Below are 18,773 nucleotides of genomic sequence, written 5' to 3'. Positions count from 1 at the left end.
GCACCCATCTCCCAATCCTTTCCTAAAGCCTCAAACTCAGAAGCACCCTTGAGGATCTGCTAAGAAATAAAGAGAACAGGGGCGCCTGGGTGGTGCAGTCGTTAAGCGTCTGCCTTCGGCTCAGGGCGTGATCCCAGCGTTCTGGGATCGAGCCCCACATCAGGCTCCTCTGCTAGGAGCCTGCTTCTTCCCCTCCCACTCCCCCTGCTTGTGTTCCCTCTCTTGCTGGCTGTCTCTCTCTCTGTCAAATAAATAAATAAAATCTTAAAAAAATAAAATAAAATAAGAAAGAGGACAATCCCAAGTTTAGAAAGGAAACTACTTCTGTAAGTCACTTAAGGTTTCAATTAAAAAAACAAAAACAAAAACAACCCACCTAACAGAAATTACTTTTTGGGCTTAATTAAGTGCTTTATCTAAATGTTAACAGTTTAGTTATTAAGTATTTAAAACTACAATTGACGTTCATCAATGATGAAACTTGCTACCAAAGATGACTACCGTTAAACTGCTTCTGGTGAGGGTTAACCAGACTCCCCAGCAGTCACGGGGCGGAGCACATTTGTGTTATTTGCTAATGAGGTCAGACTCTGGCCCAACACAGCTACAATCAGTCTGTACTACCCACTTCCATGTCCCGAGTGCCCCACAATGCGGCAGGTCTGAAGAAACACCTTCCAAGACGCACTCTATGATCATAACCTCATTCACGACTGCCAAAACCTGGAGATAACCCAAATGTTCATCGACTGTGACTGGAAAAACAAATACAGCATTAGCCATACAATGAAATACTATCTGGCAATAAAAAGCCATGAAGAACATGAGTAACCCTCAATACCATGCTAAGTAAAAGGAGCCAGATGCAAAAGGCCACATACTTTATCATCCTATTTATAGGATATACCCAGAAACAGCAAATCTGCAGAGTCAGAAGGTAGATTCGCGTCCGCCTGGGGCTGGCTGCAGAATGGCGAGTGACTGAAAATGGGCTCAAGGACGAGTTTTAGTGCTACTGACAATGTCTAAAAACTGGATTATGGTGATGGTTATAAAACCGTAAATTTACTAAAAATTATTCATTTGTACACTTTAGAAGGGTGAATGTCCTAGTATATAAATTATACTTCAATAAAGCTATTAAAATGCATCTTAGTAGGTACAACAAAGAGTGGGAAAGGGCAGATCAACAGAATCTCATCCCTGCTTATCTTAGAGAACAGGGTATCCGCCTGAGAGTGCCCAGAAGGTCCCAGATAGTTCCCATCCTGGGGAAAGGACAGACTTTTAATTTCTTTTTTTTTTTAAGATTTTATTTATTTGACAGAGATAGAGACAGCCAACGAGAGAGGGAACACAAGCAGGGGGAGTGGGAGAGGAAGAAGCAGGCTCATAGCAGAGGAGCCTGATGTGGGGCTCGATCGCACAACGCCGGAATCACGCCCTGAGCTGAAGGCAGACGCTTAACGACTGAGCCACCCAGGCGCCCCCAGACTTTTAATTTCTAAAGCAACCTTAGGAGCTAAAAATAAAGAGGATCTCTGATCATCAAGCTATAATGGCCTCCTATTACAGGCCAAACTTACTGAGAGATCACAGAGAAATTCAAAAAGTACAAATGAATACACTCAATATACTATGTATTCACTGGTTTGTACATTTGATGAAGTTATAATTTTATCTGTTTCACAACCTTTTTGGACTTGGAAAATGTAAACATCATGAATGGCATGTACTAATATTTTCACACTAAATGAAATAGTAGTTAAATATACAAATAAGTGAGTGCTTGTGGTCCATCAAAGCAGTATTCAGTTTAGAAGAAATCCTCTAGGTTCAGAGGACAAATAATCATGCATATAGTTATGAAATAAGCTCCCTGAGTGCAACATGTACAACACACTGAACAGAAACTAACACTCACTGGCTCTTCACCTTATCACAGCCAGGGGCAACGCCGCAGTATCACACAATGCGCTGTCACTACAAAAGCACACCATGTTCCTTTTCTTTACACTGGGAGGAGGGGGACATGTCCAGTCAGGCCCTGTCCTCAGAGAACATACCAGTCTTCTTTTTTTCCAACAAATACAGAGAATGGGATTATTCTACAAAACTGTATGTTTCTAAAAATTGGATAATTTTTCAGATCAAATATTCTATTACATTTTGATAAAAATATTACCACTACATACATTTTCTTCGATTAGAATGAGATGACCGTTAATTCTCTGAATTTAAAAAAATTATATTATCAAAATAACAGCTGTTTCACTGCGGAAAAGGAGTTTCTGCAACGGCGGTTCCCAATAACCGATGCTGCTCTTGCCTTACAGGTCACAAGAAGACAGAACCAAACACAAAACCTACAGAGCGACTATCATTCATACTCACCCGTCCTGTCTTCCCTTCCGTTACAAAGTCAAAGGCAAACCCACTGACTTTTGTTCTGAGTCCCTCTTGTCCTCCTTAAGACTCAAATTTCTCAAGTTATCCATTTTCTTACATCAATTTCTTCCTGCCCATTGCTCCTTCCCATCGGCATACACCTTGACCTACCTCTCGGAAAACAAAAAACCAACCCGAACCATGTGGAGACGGGGGGGAGGGGGGAGCATACAGGAACTTTATGCTTTGTCCTCAATTTTGCTGTGAACCTGAAACTGCTTTATAAAATAAAGTTTATTAATGAAGCGGGGGGGGGAGCACTGCTAGCGAACAAACCCTTCTTTAACTTCCAAATCGCCATCCAGCTACTGCCCATATTTTTCTGCTCCCTTTCTTTTTTTCAAAACAAGGCGGCTATTCACGTCTTTTATACCTGGCTCTGTCCTAACCACCCCACCAAAAAACGCTCATCCAGGTAGCATACCCCACTTTCAAAGATGACTCCCTTGCTCTCTTTTTGCCTCCTTGCTTTTGATCTCAGGTAAACAGAATTACTCAAAACCTCCAGTTCAAGAGGTACTCCCATCAACAGTCTATGCAAGGCCTCTCTTGTTCGAGTTTTCCTTTACCCCAAATGCCCACCCCCACAAGTTCCACCCTCCCACACTCTGTGTCTGGTGCTAGTATCGCTAAAAAAAAAAAAAATCCAGTGCACTGTGTGTTTACCCAAAGGAGCTGTGGTGTAAATCTGCTTACTTTCTCTCAATCACTACTGAAGAGTCTGCTGCTACTGACCGCAGCTGGAACTGTCGTAGTTCACTCATCCTGACTGGTTCCAATTCCGTAAACAATCCTATAAATAACATCCCGAGACATACAGACCCCCAAGGATGGCCATGTGAGTGTGCTGGTGAGCACACCCGGCCTGAGACTAAGAAGTCCGCAGGGATCACAAACTCTGGCTCACCACTGTTACTTCAACGTCCTTTTCTTCTTCGTGAGTTTGAGCGGCACTTCCTATAGTTAGTCACCATTGAGTCTTCCCTTCTGTGGACTGCTAATTGTATTTTTTGTCTATCTTCTATTGATTTCCCTGTATTTTTGATTTACAAGAGCTTTTTGTATATTCTAGTTGTCTCTTGTCACTTTTGGAATATTTTAACTCTTCTTCTCATCTATTAACTACGAATATGGGGTCCTTCACTGAAAAATTCTTAACTTTGACAGAGTGAAATCCAAATTTTTTGTCTTGTGGTTAATGCTTCTTGGGTTTTGAGGACTTTGGTCACCTAAATTGACATGTTTTCTGATATTGTTTATTCTATCTTACATAATTCTACCTTTCAACTGTATGTGTTAATTGAAGATTATGTGCTTTAAGATAGTAACCTAGGATAATTTTTTTCTGCTGGAGTAGGCCAATTTTCCTAGTACTATCTAACAATCTATCCTTTCCTTGATGACTTGTGGTGGCCTATCAGTCTTATCCTAGGTTGTCACATATGCAGGGAGGAGTTAGGTTTCAGGAGCCAAAGGGTCTCTGTTCCATTTCAGTGAGTTGTCTGCACATTCCTGTGCCCCTCTTATCTATCACTATGCTTTGAAATATGTCTTTATATTGAATAAGGTGAGTGCCCCCTCTCCCCATTACGCTCTTTTTCAAAATGACTATTTAAATATTTTATTCTCCCACACAAAAAAATCTCACTGGGGGACAACTGGGTGGCTCAGTCAGTTAAGGGTCTGCCTTCGGCTCAGGTCAGGATCCCAGGATCCTGGGATCAAGTCCCCAGTCGGGCTCCCTGCTCAGTGGCGAGTCTGCTTCTCCCTCTCCCTTTGTCCCTTCCCACAGCTTATGGTCTTTCTCTCAAATAAATAAATAAAAATCTTTTTTAAAAAATCCTGCTGGAATTTTAAACTATATCAAATGTATAGATTTAGAAAGAAGTCACATTTTTACAATGTTAAATTGTCTCATCCATGAACATGGCACCTCTCTTCATTTATTCACTCTTCCTTAATGGCCTTTAAAATAGCGTTAAGACTCTTAATTGTTCGCCATAAACACCTCATGCATTCGCTGTTAGGCTAACTCCTAACATGTCTGCAGTTTGGGTTTTGATTATAAGTGATATTCTTTTATATATTTCTAGCTAGTTATTACAGCTGTAAGGGATGTTATTTTTTTGCACATCAATCTTGTACCCAGCTATTGATTCTACTGGGGTTTCTATGTAGATAGTGATACCATCTGCAAATGATCAGAATTAGGACTCTTCCAATTATTCACTGCTCTATTTCCTCACCTTCCTGAACTTGTAGTACGGAATATTAGCTGGGGGAGCTGTCGTCACCCACAACGGCTCCGTCAATTGCTGCTCTGTATGTTTGGGGGTTATACTACTGCATCCACACATGGAGCTCATGGTCGATTGTATGTTCTTGGGTTACTATTCCTTTTACGAGTATCTACTGTCTTTGTGTGTCTGAATTATTCTCACATTCAATTGTTTGACTGTAAAACTGCAATTCTGCTTTCTTTTGTTCATTTTCGTCTGTTACTATCTTTTTCCATCCTTTCAACATACACTTTTCTGGCTCTTTTCACGTGCGTCTCATTACGACGGCAACCCGCCTCTTCAGTCCGTTCTACAGGTCTTGCGACAACTGTTAGGGGTGCGTGTGCTTAGTTATATTCCTCTGACACGCCAAGAACCCTCTCAGCCCAAACTCTTAAATCCTTCCCTATTTCTGGGAAATTTTCAGTCTTACCACCTCAGCTCATTTTTTCCCCTGAGATCCTTATTACACATAGACTACTACTTGAACCCAACCTGTGCCTTTTCTATTTCCCACTTCTCTCCTGTCCTGATTCCCCAGGTTGTGTATGTTTACCAGTCACACCACTTAATGAGTTCTTGATTTCGACTATTCTCTCTTTCATCCACACCATCTTCTGGGTGTTGTTATGGTTTCTCCCTCTTGCTTCATGTTTCATATTCTCTCCTTTATCTCTGAAAATATGTAACATGCTTACGACTAAAATCTTTTTGTCTCCTCTGCTACTTTTGCTTTACCTTTCTATATTTTTCAGTTTGCTACTTTTGTCTTACAGTGACTACACTCCAAGGGGACTCATCTGCCCCTCTTGAATTCATACTCCCCATACTCCCCGTGGATAGTAGGCACATCAGCTGGAAAGGTATGCAGGGAGAACAAGGGGCTAAATCCTAGCACCACTCTAGCTTTTGTGCCTCTGCTAATGAATGGGGTGGGGGGTAATGGGGGGGTATATATACCTCAGGGAATGCGCATGGTAGTACCATAATCTGCCAATCTACCCCAGTACTTAACGTTTTTCAAACTCAGACTCCCTTGGTTACAATAACCCAGGCCTAGGGAGAGAACTCTCAAGAAGGAATTCAAAGACTCTTACTGCCTCACATGGGCTGGGCTACAGAACCACCACAATGCTACCTACTGCTTTGGGCTGGCATGAGCTAGCTGCAACTTTTCTGCCCTGCACTACCCAGTAACATCAGAGCAGTGTTGTAGCCCAGGGCGACGAGAGAAAGGGAAAAGGGCAAACTAAAAAAATCCACTCTAATTCCCATCTGTGGCAGTTCTTCCAGTCTGGTCTTGTCATTTCCTTCCCACTCGAGACGCAAATCAATCCTACTGCCCCAAGGCTTTCTCACAATATATATTCATCTGATGCATTTAACTACACCCCTCTGGTTTCTGTAATGTCACTTCCAGAAGAAACAGCCATTGGCCCAAACTCATGTGATGCCCAGTAAAGAGCATGACCACCTCACCAAAGGCTTAAGCCAAAAGCCCCAAATCATCCTCTCTTCTCCTTAATTCCCACGTCCATTCCCTCAATACATTCTGTGAGTACCATCTCCAAAATTCACCCGCAATGAGTTCACTTGTTTACTTCCAGAGCTGCCACCCGAATCAAACTACCATCATCCTTCTCCCAGGCTACTGTAACAGCCCCTTGACATGTCTACTGCATCTCTGCTTGCCTTTCCAGATTATTCTCCATGGAGCAACCAGAATGATATGTAAAAAACTGCAATCTACTGCATATTACTACTCCCCAGCCTAACACCAACCAACTAAACATCTTCCAACACTTTCTCACTAAACTGAAGACGAAACCCCAACCCACAGCTTCCAGGGCTGTACACCATCTGGCTCTTGACTAGTTCTCCAATCTTAAATTTCCCTTTCCCCCTCAGTTCCTTCACTCCAGCCATACCAGCCTCATCTCTCTGCTAATACATGCTCAGTTAGTTCCCATCTCAAAGTATCATGTTCCTGACACTCCCCCCTACCCTGCACAAAATGCTCTACTTCTGGCTCCCAGCTAGGTCTTAAGAACAGACTCCCAACGTCACTTATCAGCCTGTTTTGCTTCCTTTGCAGAACAAATTATAATCTGAGATTAGCTAAAGAAATAAAGCAATTTCCCTAGAGGGGATTTAGGTAATGATAATCAAAGTTAGTACCCAAAAAGAGCACTCACTTCCTACCTGCTCCCTGTCCATACAACCTACAATGAGCCTGGTGATAGGAGAGGACTGTAGACAAGGAGAGCAAATATAAATGTTAAGATAAAAGAACGATCGCCACAACGGACCAAAAAAGGGGACCCTGCATAAATTTATCGAATACTTTTATGTGTTAAATGCAAGGATTAAAAAACAAATATATCTTCTTTTTTTTTTTTTTTTTTTTTTTTAAGATTTTATTTATGTGACAGAGAGACAGCCAGCGAGAGAGGGAACACAGCAGGCGAGTGAGAGAGGAAGAAGCAGGCTCCTAGCGGAGGAGCCCGATGTGGGACTCGATCCCGGAACGCCGGGATCACGCCCTGAGCCGAAGGCAGACGCTTTAACGACTGCGCTACCCAGGCGCCCCCAAATATATCTTCTATCAGACACATCAGTATATAAAAGACTCATATTACTAAAAGTTAAATTTGCTCTCATTTGTCTTTTACGCCAAGGGATAATTTACATAATATCATTACATTTCACCTGCAGTAAGACTCATTAACTAGACATCATGCTTCATGTCCTAAATAAGATACCAACCAAATTTTTGTAAACAGAGTCTACACCCACTAAAGCATTCTACTGACAAACATTATGAAGTCAAATTACATCAGAATGAGGGTAATGAGCCTTGGTCCGGGGCTGTGGTTGATGCCATGACCTGTGGCGCACAAGAATAAAAATTAATCAAGGCATCTTAATACCACCACTAATAACCGTTGGCCTGTATAAACAAGGAATACTAAAACAATGCTGTTTAAGCTGTATGGTTAAAAAAAAGAGAGAAGGAAAATTTCAAATAAAAATGAGAGATTGAATGCAGGCACTTCCCCTTTCACTGCTCTTGAAACCCCACCAAAGCACCAAAGAAATTTTTAAAAACAGGATTAGCTCGTTAGGACAAAGAACAGAAGACATGTGTATCGCAATGCTGGAAGCTAGAAAGCAGCTGGATGAACGGCAGCGAACTCAGGCAAGTGCAAGCCACTGAGCCGCAACGGATAAGCGATCCGATGTAGACCCCTGACTAATCTGGAAGGAGGGCTGAAGGCAGCCGGCCCCTCCTGCCACCCACAAAGTACTGCAGAGATTCTGTCCCTGGAGAGGGTGAAAACCAGTCTTCTACCTTGGGGACAGCAGGCACGGTGGGGATATGGTACTGACAAAAGAGGGAAATTAAGGAAATGTTTATACACTGAATACTGGGACCCTTCCCTCCAGCCCCCACCCTTACCCCACGGTCAGCTCCCCGTCAGGCCTACCCTTTCCAGGCAAAATATCTGACCTCATTTAAGAGAGAAAAAAAACTAGGGGCGCCTGAGTGGCACAGCGGTTGAGCGTCTGCCTTCAGCTCAGGGCGTGATCCCGGCGTTATGGGATCGAGCCCCACATCAGGCTCCTCCGCTACGAGCCTGCTTCTTCCTCTCCCACTCCCCCTGCTTGTGTTCCCTCTCTCGCTGGCTGTCTCTATCTCTGTCAAATAAATAAACAAAATCTTTAAAAAAAAAAAAATTAAAGACACTAACAGTGGGGATGGGACTTCACAACAAAACACCGACGGTTAACTGGCCTACCCTTTCGCTCAGAGCTTCTTCTTAATCTTATATACAACAAAATATAAATTTGTAACTACACCAAATCATACAATCTTCACATAAAGAATGAGACTAATGCTGGGTTTCACCATGTTACGGTGTCCTTCAGATCCCATTTAACTTCCACGGTGCAATAAAAAGGATCATTTTAGCAAAGCAGGAGTTTCAGGCACTCCTAAGCATCTCTTTTAACCTGTCACTATTTAAATTCATCCTTTTTTTATAACGTCTTTACAAGCTGAGATGCATTTCACACAATAGAAAATCCGCTATTTTAGAGTGTACCCTTTCAGTGGTTTTTAGTATATTCACTGTTTTGTGGAGCTATCACCATTATTTAATTCCAGAACACTTGCATCATCTCAAAATAAACGCTATACCTATTGGGAGTCTCCTTTCCCTCCTCCACCCATCCCCTGGTAACCAATAATCTACCTTCTGTCTTTATGGATTTACCTATTCTAGACCTTTCATATAAATGGAATCCCACAATATATGGCCTTCTGTACCTGACTTCTTTCACTTACTAAAATATTTTTCTTTTAATTGAAGTATACCTGACATATAGTATTAGTTTCAGGCGTCAGCATAATAGTAACAATAAAAATAATATACATTATATAATAACATTACATTATTATATATAATAATTTTTCTAGGTTCGTCAATGAACATGTAAAACTAGCAGATAACGGCTTATTCCTTTTTACAACTGAATAATATTTCATCATATGGACATTAATACATTTTGTCCATTCTTCAGCTAATGGATATCTGGGTTGTTTCCCCTTTTTGGCTACTACGAATAATGCCCCTATCTGCTTTTCAGTGTCCTATTCTTAATTGTGAATAGATCACCCAAAATCATCAGCTAACTGAATGAAAGAGTTAACGTAAAAGGTCTGTATACACTAAAATGAACAAGCAAAAGGCAACTGGGGAAACAGGAACTATGCAAAGAGAACTTTTTAACTAACTTTAAAACTATCATTAACAAACTTCAGACAATAAAAAAATGCCATGCCCATGAAAAGAAAAACAGGATCCTATAAAATGGAATCCTTAGAGAACAAGAGTCCCATGAAACTAAAAATATGCTTTAAAAAAAATTCAATAGGTGAGAAGGCCTCCAATAAAGTAGAAAAAGAAAAGTGAGATGGAAAGTAGAAAAAATGAGAAAAGTAAAGAAATTTTAAGACATGCAAGGTTTCAAAACTTTATCATCCACACATCCTTTTCTCAGGAAACTGGAAGGCTGTGCCTTGCTAAAATGATGGAATAACCAAGAAAGATAACTAGGGGCACAAGAGACAGAGACCCAACACAGGAAGAAGGAAATGCAAGCCCAAGGATAAGAATGGTGAGTACTTTGGGATAACCATCACATACCAAGAATATGAAACTTAGAGATTACTTCATGTACCTGATTATGAGAGATTTAAACATCCAAGAGAGTCTGAACCTAATTTAGTTATGAGTACACAGAAAATTAAATGAGACAATAAATCCAGAGAAAACCAAGAGTTGGGAAGGAAAGGAAAAGCAGTTACAGCGTACTACATAACTTAGCTGTGGGTACCTTTTACAAAGTCAAAACAACAACAAACACTGACCTAAAAATCATAAAACTCCGTAATGAGAATGAAGGAACAGGAAAGGTGTGTGAGAATGTAGGGCTGGAAGAAAGGGCACTTCCTATAGCAAAAGAAGATACCTAAAACTAAAAAATTAAGAAGTCACAAAAGTGACATGTTATTTAGAAATATAGAAGTAGATATCAAAAGGATCCATTAAGAATAAAAAATGGTTACTGAGGGGGTGAGGGGTACCTGCCATTTTTTACAAAAGTATTTGACTATTTCAAACCTTGTGTATACAAAGGGTGCCTGAGTGGCTTAGGCAGTTAAGCATCTGCTTTCAGCTCAGGTCATGATCTCGGGGTCCTGGGATCAAGCCCCATGTCAGGCTTCCTGCTCAGCAGGAAGCCAGCTTCTGCCTCTCCCTCGGCCACCGCCTCCACCAGCTCGTGCTCTCTCTCAAATAATAAAAAATAAAACAAAAAATAAACTCTGTGTACGTATAAATGGAACTTGTGCCTATTCTGTTTTGAAAAGGCTAGAGCTACAAAAATGTCCCGAAAGGAAGAAATCTTATAGAGGAATATAGGATTACCTCTTGATTCAGGGAAAAATAAATAAAAAATATATCTGTCCTAAATTTAAGGGCTGTGAATGGCTTCTCCGTGAATTAGTGCTTTCCAACAAGAATAAAGATTAAAGAAAAAATAAGCTTCAAAATGAATAAAATTTATTTTCCCCAGCTTATTTAACTACATACACTGTTCACTGAGCTAAGAATTTTTCTATGGTAAGAAAATAATTCTCCTAATACTAAATCAGTATTTCACTTTGCTGTTATGGAGATATTGAAGATCCTTTGTCAATTAGTTGTTTCTAATGCTTCTGAAATACTAGTAAATCTTAAAAACAACGGCTAAAATTGGGGGCATAAATTGATATAAAAGTACATTTTAAGGATGCTTTGATTCAAGCTTTATACCAAATATTCAGAATTTACTTGATGATCTTATGTAGCACACCTGCCCCTTCGTGTGATACATTTTCTTTTCCTTCAACACACTAAGCTTGATCCCACTTTAGTAATCTGTCCTCACCCTGCCTGGAATATGCTTCCTGTGGTGGATTCCTTCTGGTCCCAGGGTAAATACTACTGTTTGCAGAGACTGTCGAACCTTTCCATCAGAAGCGCCCTACGCCCTTTGTGCAGGATTCACAATAGTGCCCTTCTGATCTGAAACGATCACATCCAGAAGGCAAAGGCCTTGTCTGCCACCACGTTCACCACTTTACCCACCAGGCCTGTAATAAAACCTGACACATATCAGCCACCCAGATATCTTGTAGGTGAATGAATACACAAATATTTACCTTAGTGTTCTCGGTTTTGTTTTAAAGAAACTCAGGTTGTTACATACTTGGGTTTTTCTTTCTTTTTTTTTTTTAAAAGTAAGTACTTTGAAAAAGTAAAAATCTAACTTATGACCCCTAACCTGCTTTGAGAATACCAAAAACATCTTTCAAAATGTAGTTGGATGCTTACACTTAAAAGAATTATTAGCTGTTTTTCTGAGGTTCAAATTTAACTAGGAATCTTGTATTTTATTTGGCAATCCTAGTCAGGGGGAGTAAGGAAAACAGAAGAACGAGAATGGGATGTGTTGAGGTACGGAAGGCAGTTAAAGGAAGAGAGCAACTACTAGGATGAGTAAGAAACTGGGAAGACAGATATATACATAAAGAGAAATTTAGGATTTACTGCTTTGTGTTATTCAATGTGATTCACCCCATGCCACCTCCTCAAGAAAACGTCAGTAAAGGTCTGTATTACTTTAAAAATAAATGCAGAAGGGAGACCACCTCCTCTGAGAAGTCTTCCCTTACCTCTGTATCAAAAAACACGTACTCCTGTGCTACCCCTGGACTTGGTTTGTTAGCACTCTGAACTGTGTCTGGGGGCCCCAGAAGGGCAGAGATTAAGAAAGTGCTTCCTCCGTATCACCAGCATCTGGAACAGTGTCTGGCACAAATGTCCGTTCAACATGCAATCTAAAAGCTACATCTAAATCGAAACTAGGTCAGTTACTTTAACTGTACTCTAATCACTACTGAAATAAAAAAAAGAAGCAACTTCAAAGTCTCAGCAGGTATACAATTAAAATATACTTACTGTTTCAAAAGTATTCAATACCATCAAAGGGAAAAAAACATTAAAATAATCTCCACAATCTTGAAATCTGACAGGCACAGGTCTTGATATGGACTGACAAAGGCTTGCTGGGGGCCCGCACTGATCAAAGTTCACAAACATTTCGTATTTCCATTTTAAGACCTCTTTGACAAAGGTGTCAGAGATGGACTGCGATGACAAGAGAATGTCGACTGGAGAGGAAGTTGAGAAGGATTTGCTTTCACCAAACGTCAGTTTGTAAGCTTGCCTGTTGGAATTATTTGGAGTCTGAGGACGAAGAACATTGTACAAACTCTTCACTTCACCCACTGACTTTGGAGACAACAGAGAGGCTGGCTGTGGGACTTTCAAAACAGCCTGTGCCCCATTTGACTTATTTTTTAGAGCTGGTGAAAGTGCAGAGGTACTTTCCAAAGACTTGGAAAGACTAGCAATTCGTGAAGTACTACTTGAGCTAAAAACCTTAGCAGTGGAAGGTCTTGAAGGCTTAGACGCAGAAATAGGCAAGCCGGGTTTACGAAACACATCTTCATCCGCTGCTTTAGCTTCACAGTGTTTTGAGCAGTACTCGCCCTGGTTTTTCGGGGTTTCAATACAATCTTTGTACTTACATTTTGTGCTACTCCAAGATTCCAACTGAGGCCGACTTACAGAATCTTCTACCTGAGCTGTATCTTTGCCATGAACTACTTCAATGAGTTTCTCATTACCATTCTCCATCTGTGAACATAAATCCATATCTTCAGGATCGAGCTGTGTTAGAAATATATTCTCATCTTCTGTATCACTGTTGGATTCAGGCTCTCCGTCTTTCAACGTTGCCAACTCTAAACGATGTACTGTTGGGTCACCTCCACCTAAGGGGTCCGCTGAAGCAGAGACAATGATTTCATTTGTTGGTATTCTTCCATTTAACACAACAGCAGCACACTGGTTCAAAAGACAAGTATCATCAGTCACCTGAGAGACATATTTTGTTTTCATGGGTTCTGGTTCCGAAGACACAGATTTTATTAACTGTTTGCCAGTGTTGTTAGCAACCACCTCAGTTCCTCCTTTATAACTATAATCTGAACCATCTGATTCTGGGACAAGTAGGTCAGAATTCTGTGCTGCACACGGCCCTGCTCTTGTAGCATCTTTACTTTCGTAATTCAAAAGTCCTTGTCTATTTTGTTGTGATTTGGGTCTCATCTGCCTTCGCATCTGAAGATCTTGACTTGTCAGCAGTTTCTTATTGTTTTTGACAGACAGAGTCTGAGGAGAAATTAACTTAGTCTTTTTTCTAGTATCAACCACTCCAACAGTTTTGCCATGGTCACGTAACTGAACTAAATACTCAAGAGATCGCTGAGACAACTCAAATGCCCTCCGAGGAGCCTTCTTCAGGCCAAGTTTCTCAACCGTTGAAGTTGGTTCAGGGCACTGGCGGAATTTCTTTGGTGGAACTATAGCAGGAGTTGTCCTACAACTTATGTAATTTGAACCTTTATTCTGCCCTTTCTTGGTATCTGAATGTGTCTTCTTAGGAGTTTTAGAAAGTGGGACTCTCCTAATGGGTTTGGAGTAAGTACGAAGCTTTGGAGAAGACTTCTTTAATGAAACCGTAGTGTCTTTGTCTCTCTGAACACTTGAACTGGGACTTGCTGTCCTCAGGTCCATACTTTTAAGATCATTTTCATTCAGACCGCTCTCATTAAGAATATCAGGCTGGTCCTCATTTCTATCAGAAGGTGAAGGCTTTAGAGGATCTTTGGCCACAGGTTTTTCAAGTCGTTTTCTCTTACGTTTTTTTACTTCAATTTCACAAAATTCCCCAACAGAAATAGTACTCTGTGGTTCTGTGTGTTTTTCAATGCCCTCTGCTACCTTCTTAATAACCTCTTCAGATACATAATCTGTCTCATAACCCCAGTCATTCGTGATATCAGCTATGTCAGCTGAACAAGAATTTTTTTCGTTCTCTTGAACTGAATTCTTCTCTGGTTCCTGATCTTGCCAAACTGAAAACACTTCACATGGACTTTCAAACTCAAAAAACTGAGAATCCGATTCTTCAAACTGCAAAAGGGACTTTGTCTCCTCTTCCTTTATTAGCTTCTTTTCCACATTCGTACTAGCTGTTGAAGTATGCTGCTCTGGACATTCTTTCCTGATGCCTATTTTATCTTGTTTAATATGTTTCTCAAAACCCAGAATTCCTTCATCATCATCATCATCATCAGAATCTGAAATAATAATAATCTGGCCCCGGGAGGCTTCCCCAGTATTGTTCTGGTCGGCCGGGAAACATCTTCTGTCATCTTTCACTCTTCTTTGTAGGTGGGTTGAGCTTTTTTGAGTTGAATCTGACGGGAACTTAATAACGCTGGCTTGAGCTATTAAAGATAACTTGTGGAGATCTCTGTCTATCTGAGAATCTGTTAAGGTGTCAGACTGAGGACTGAGGCCAGGAGCCTGTTCTCTCGAGTGAGAAGACATCGGACTAGTATTCTTGCTAATTTCCTTATCTCTTGATTCAAGAAGAGTCACAGGATCTTTGAAGGGAGAAGTTTTCTTCACAGCAGTATTGGTCACTTCTGTAAACGAGACCAAATCTTTATCATCAATGTGGCGTTCCTGTATTTGATAGCTGTTTTCATGGGAAGAGAAAACATCTAACTCTTCACTCTTCAGTTGTTTCTTTTTCAGCAATAAACTGTTTTGAGATTTTTGTTCCCCATTTTTATCATCCAGAATGCCGTTAGGGTCTAAGGAGAGATTGTGCATGAAGCCGTCCTCTTTTTGACCTCCTGAATCTTTCCTTGAATAGAAGCTGTCAATGTTAGACACAGTCAGGTTTTCCTCTAAATCACCAGTATTATTGATCACAGTACTTTTCCTGTGTTGCTTCTTTATTACATGTGATAACTTAGCACAGATTTCATCTTTACGTGCCTTAGTTTTTGATTTTGACGTTTTGCCAAGTGCATCATCCTTGAGAGAGAAATCCTCATTTGATGTGGATGCCTTCCCCAGAGCATCAGTGCTAGAATCGGTCAACAAACGTGTTGACATAATTATTCCTCTGTCACATCCCCTTTCTGGACCATTCCTGGAAGTACAATTCTGCAGTACATTTCTTGAAGTACAACGCTCTTTCACAGACTTCTGCTTGCCTGTACTTACTTTAACTTGATCTTGAGCTCTTTCAGTGAAAAGGTTTTTACTACTCTTCTTCATGCATGACTCGGCTGAGAAATGATCTTCTAGTTTCCAATCTTTCATATAATTTTGCTCATTATCCTCTTCTACAGTGTTACTTGCTTTGATCAATATATTCTCCTGCATTTGGTATGCCTCGGCTTTCATTGGTTCTTTAGAAAATGTTGGGCTCAAGTTTTCCAGACAGTGCAGGTCTTTACTAGACTTCCTCTCTATTTGTTCACTTTCTTCTTTACTGTAAGATGCAGGAGAGCTTTTACATGCAGGACTCAAATCCACAAAAGTGCTACATTGAGGTACTTTGACTTTTATGTTTCTAATAATTTGCTTTAAACAAGTTTGTAACTCATGGGTTTCCTGAGTAGTCAACTGCCAACCTAGAGATAAATTTCCACGCAGAAATAAGTTGAGCTTATCCCAGAATCGCTTACACAGAGTCTGCTGCCCAAGCTGATAACCTTCTTTAAGGAGACTTCTAATCAGCTGCACACAAGCCAGCTGTACAGAATTCGATGGCATCGAATGCAGTGACAGAGATGATATCATTGCTGTTCCTTTGGAGCAATTTCCGGATGACTTCTCAGAACCCCGTGCAAATGCAGTGGTAGGAAGCTTGGCACATTTTACAACGGCTTCTACCCATTGCTGGGAACTAACCCACAGCAAATGCAGACATTTTTTATTTCTATGCAGCTCAATCACGGACACCAAAATCAGAAGAAAAAATTCGGTAACTTTGTCACACATGGCATCTGTTTGGTTGAGGACATCTTTGACTTCGGAGTGCAGGTGATGAATAACCTCTACTATGTAAGCCACACCCAAATCCTTCAGATCCATGAGGGACTGAACAAAAGGGATGAACCACAGAAACGTGCTGTTATGAACACGCATGTCTTGACCAATATCTGACTGAAGCACACTGGCTAATGTTTCCATCTCTTCATACATGTTAGGACAATAATCTGGGCAAATGGCTGATCTCCACCCTGAATCCTAAAATGAAAGAAATACTGACGTTAGATAAGCAAACAGAATCCATGACAGATTTAACACATAGCTGTAAACAAGAAAATATTATCTCCTAGTATTCCTATTTTGGTTCACATATACACACATACCCCCCAAAAATGGAAAACACAGCTCAGTGTCGAGGTCAAGGGTTCATGAGTACACCCCCACGTACTCTCATCGTCTTTCCATTAGCAGGTTTTGATTCCAGTCATGTCACTTATCTCCCTCACCCTGTAACCTTTCCACCCTTCCTCACTACCCTTAATCTTCCCAAGTGCGCACCTGGTAGCGAAAGTCCACTTCCCCATGTACGATACATCTGTTCAACCAGAAACCCCTCGTGCAGCAGTGGATTCAGAACAGTTACGTATCCTAACATCGGTAATTCAACTAATTATGTACAACATCGCCTACACAATATAAAGGCAATACAGGATCATCTGAATTCTCAAAATGTTTTATACCTTTTTGGTCTTTTCGGGATTATAATTGTATACAATCTGGCTGCAAGTCACCATATCATCCAAATAGGACTCTGGTTCTAACTTGGTCCTTAAAGAGTAAAAATAAATAGAAATTACTGAAATGAAGAAAAACAAAACGGAAAAAACCCTATCGCTAAGTCAGTTACAACAGACTTAGTCACTGAGATTTTAAAATACTGACACATTAACAGAACTAACCTTACAGAGCTGTTCCGTATATTCTGGATCTCTTTATTGTAGCTCCCATTGTTGATAATGGTCTGAAATGCCTCAATAGGATCAATACGTTGGCCCCAGACCTTAGATCCAAGGCGATCCAGAATCACCATGAAACAGTGTAACGCTGGCCAGAAAGGATCCACACTATCGTCTGAAATGCAATGGAGTAATTGCTGGATTAAAAACAGTCAGAAAAAGATGCTAAAACATACTGAGAACGAAGCATTCTTTATCTGGGTAGCAACAAAACTGAAAGCAAGCAGCTAATTTAAAATAAAGTGCTGCCGACCATAGGTTTTAAAAACCTGGTAAACTTTAAAGCTACTTTCGCATTTTTTTTTCAAGCAATACTATATGCCTCTAAGAAAGTTTTTAATGGGGAACAAATTGAGATAGCTTAAACTCACCCCCTCACCCTGTCTGCCATTCCTGAAACAATCCTTCCTACCTAACAAAGCCCATGATACAAGAAATTCTGGTTTTTAGCATGACGTGAATGAGGCGTGCCATACGGGCACTGTAAAGGACTGAGTCCCGTAGCTAATATTAGGCTAAGCAGATACACACACCCTTCATCCACCCATATCTCAACTTGGCTTTGTTATCTAGTTTTTGTTCAAATGGCAGGAATTCCCATTACTGAGAAGCTCTCTCCTCCGGTCCTTTCCTTTCCCTCTTCTCTCTCAGATATGCAGTGGCAAAATACTGCCCCACTCAAAGGCCTTCAATGGCTCCTTAATGTCTTCCAAGACAATTTAAAGTCCTCAGTCAGGCACTTACTTATAAGATCCAACTCTATTGTCTCTTTCCAGCTTTATTTTTCACACTCCCATAATCACACCCTGTCTACAGCAAAAAACAGCTGGCTTTTTCCCAAGTAAGAAGCAGAATGCTGTCACTGTTAGCACCACCTACCAGATCCTCCATCCTCAAGCCCAGCTCGAATGCTCCTACTACATCAAACGTGCCCTGGTCACGTACTCTCTCTAGCACTCTTCTGACACAGGTGCTCCCACTCACTCAGTTACTGATAGGTTATCTGGTCACCTAGAACTTTCTGCTTTATTTCCTTCAGGACTCTTAAACTCTACTTGCTTTATCACAGGCATTTGTGTAAACCTTCTCATACACTATTCTTGCCCTTTCCTGTAGCTGACACAGTGTCTTATGCCCAGTAAGCTCTCAAATAAGGAACAAAGTCATCAGTTGAAGACCATTATGAAAGGTTTCTTAAAGAGAAGACTCCCATTTTGAAGAAGGTTAGGGGAAATGGATTAACAGAGAAGACAGAATTGTATGGGCAAGGCACAAAGAAATGAACTATTAATGTAGTAAATGCTGGTAAATGAATTAGTATTAACTTTAAGAATAATGTAGCAAGAAAATGTTTGTAATCACAAAAAGAGTAAAACGGGGGGAGGGGGAGAGGCGCTGAGTGTGGGGTGGGGCCGGGGCCGGGGATGGCAGCGGCCATGGTCGAGGCGGCTCCAGGACAAATGGGAGGAGCACCATGAGATGCGCCAGCTCCCGAGGCC

General features: G+C 40.8%; 1 protein-coding gene across 7 annotated transcripts in view; it reads right to left on the bottom strand.

Moving 5' to 3' along the window:
- SETX (senataxin) overlaps positions 1 to 18,773 on the bottom strand; it is a 79,173-nt gene that overhangs the window by 39,385 nt on the left and 21,015 nt on the right. For all 7 annotated transcript variants that reach the window (XM_087869234.1, XM_087869235.1, XM_045770941.2 and 4 more), the window contains 3 exons: positions 17,218 to 17,389; positions 16,999 to 17,086; positions 12,296 to 16,516 (listed from right to left, as the gene is read on the bottom strand). In XM_087869234.1, the coding sequence (XP_087725360.1) occupies positions 12,296 to 16,516; positions 16,999 to 17,086; positions 17,218 to 17,389 (4,481 nt within the window). The remainder of the gene's footprint in view (positions 1 to 12,295; positions 16,517 to 16,998; positions 17,087 to 17,217; positions 17,390 to 18,773) is intronic.

Source organism: Ursus americanus, chromosome 18 (genome assembly GCF_024610735.1).
Source record: "Ursus americanus isolate L20-20 chromosome 18, mUrsAme1.1.p, whole genome shotgun sequence".
Classification (NCBI taxonomy): domain Eukaryota; kingdom Metazoa; phylum Chordata; class Mammalia; order Carnivora; family Ursidae; genus Ursus; species Ursus americanus.
Note: the sequence above shows the minus strand (reverse complement) of the source record. Positions and strands in the feature narration are given on the sequence as shown.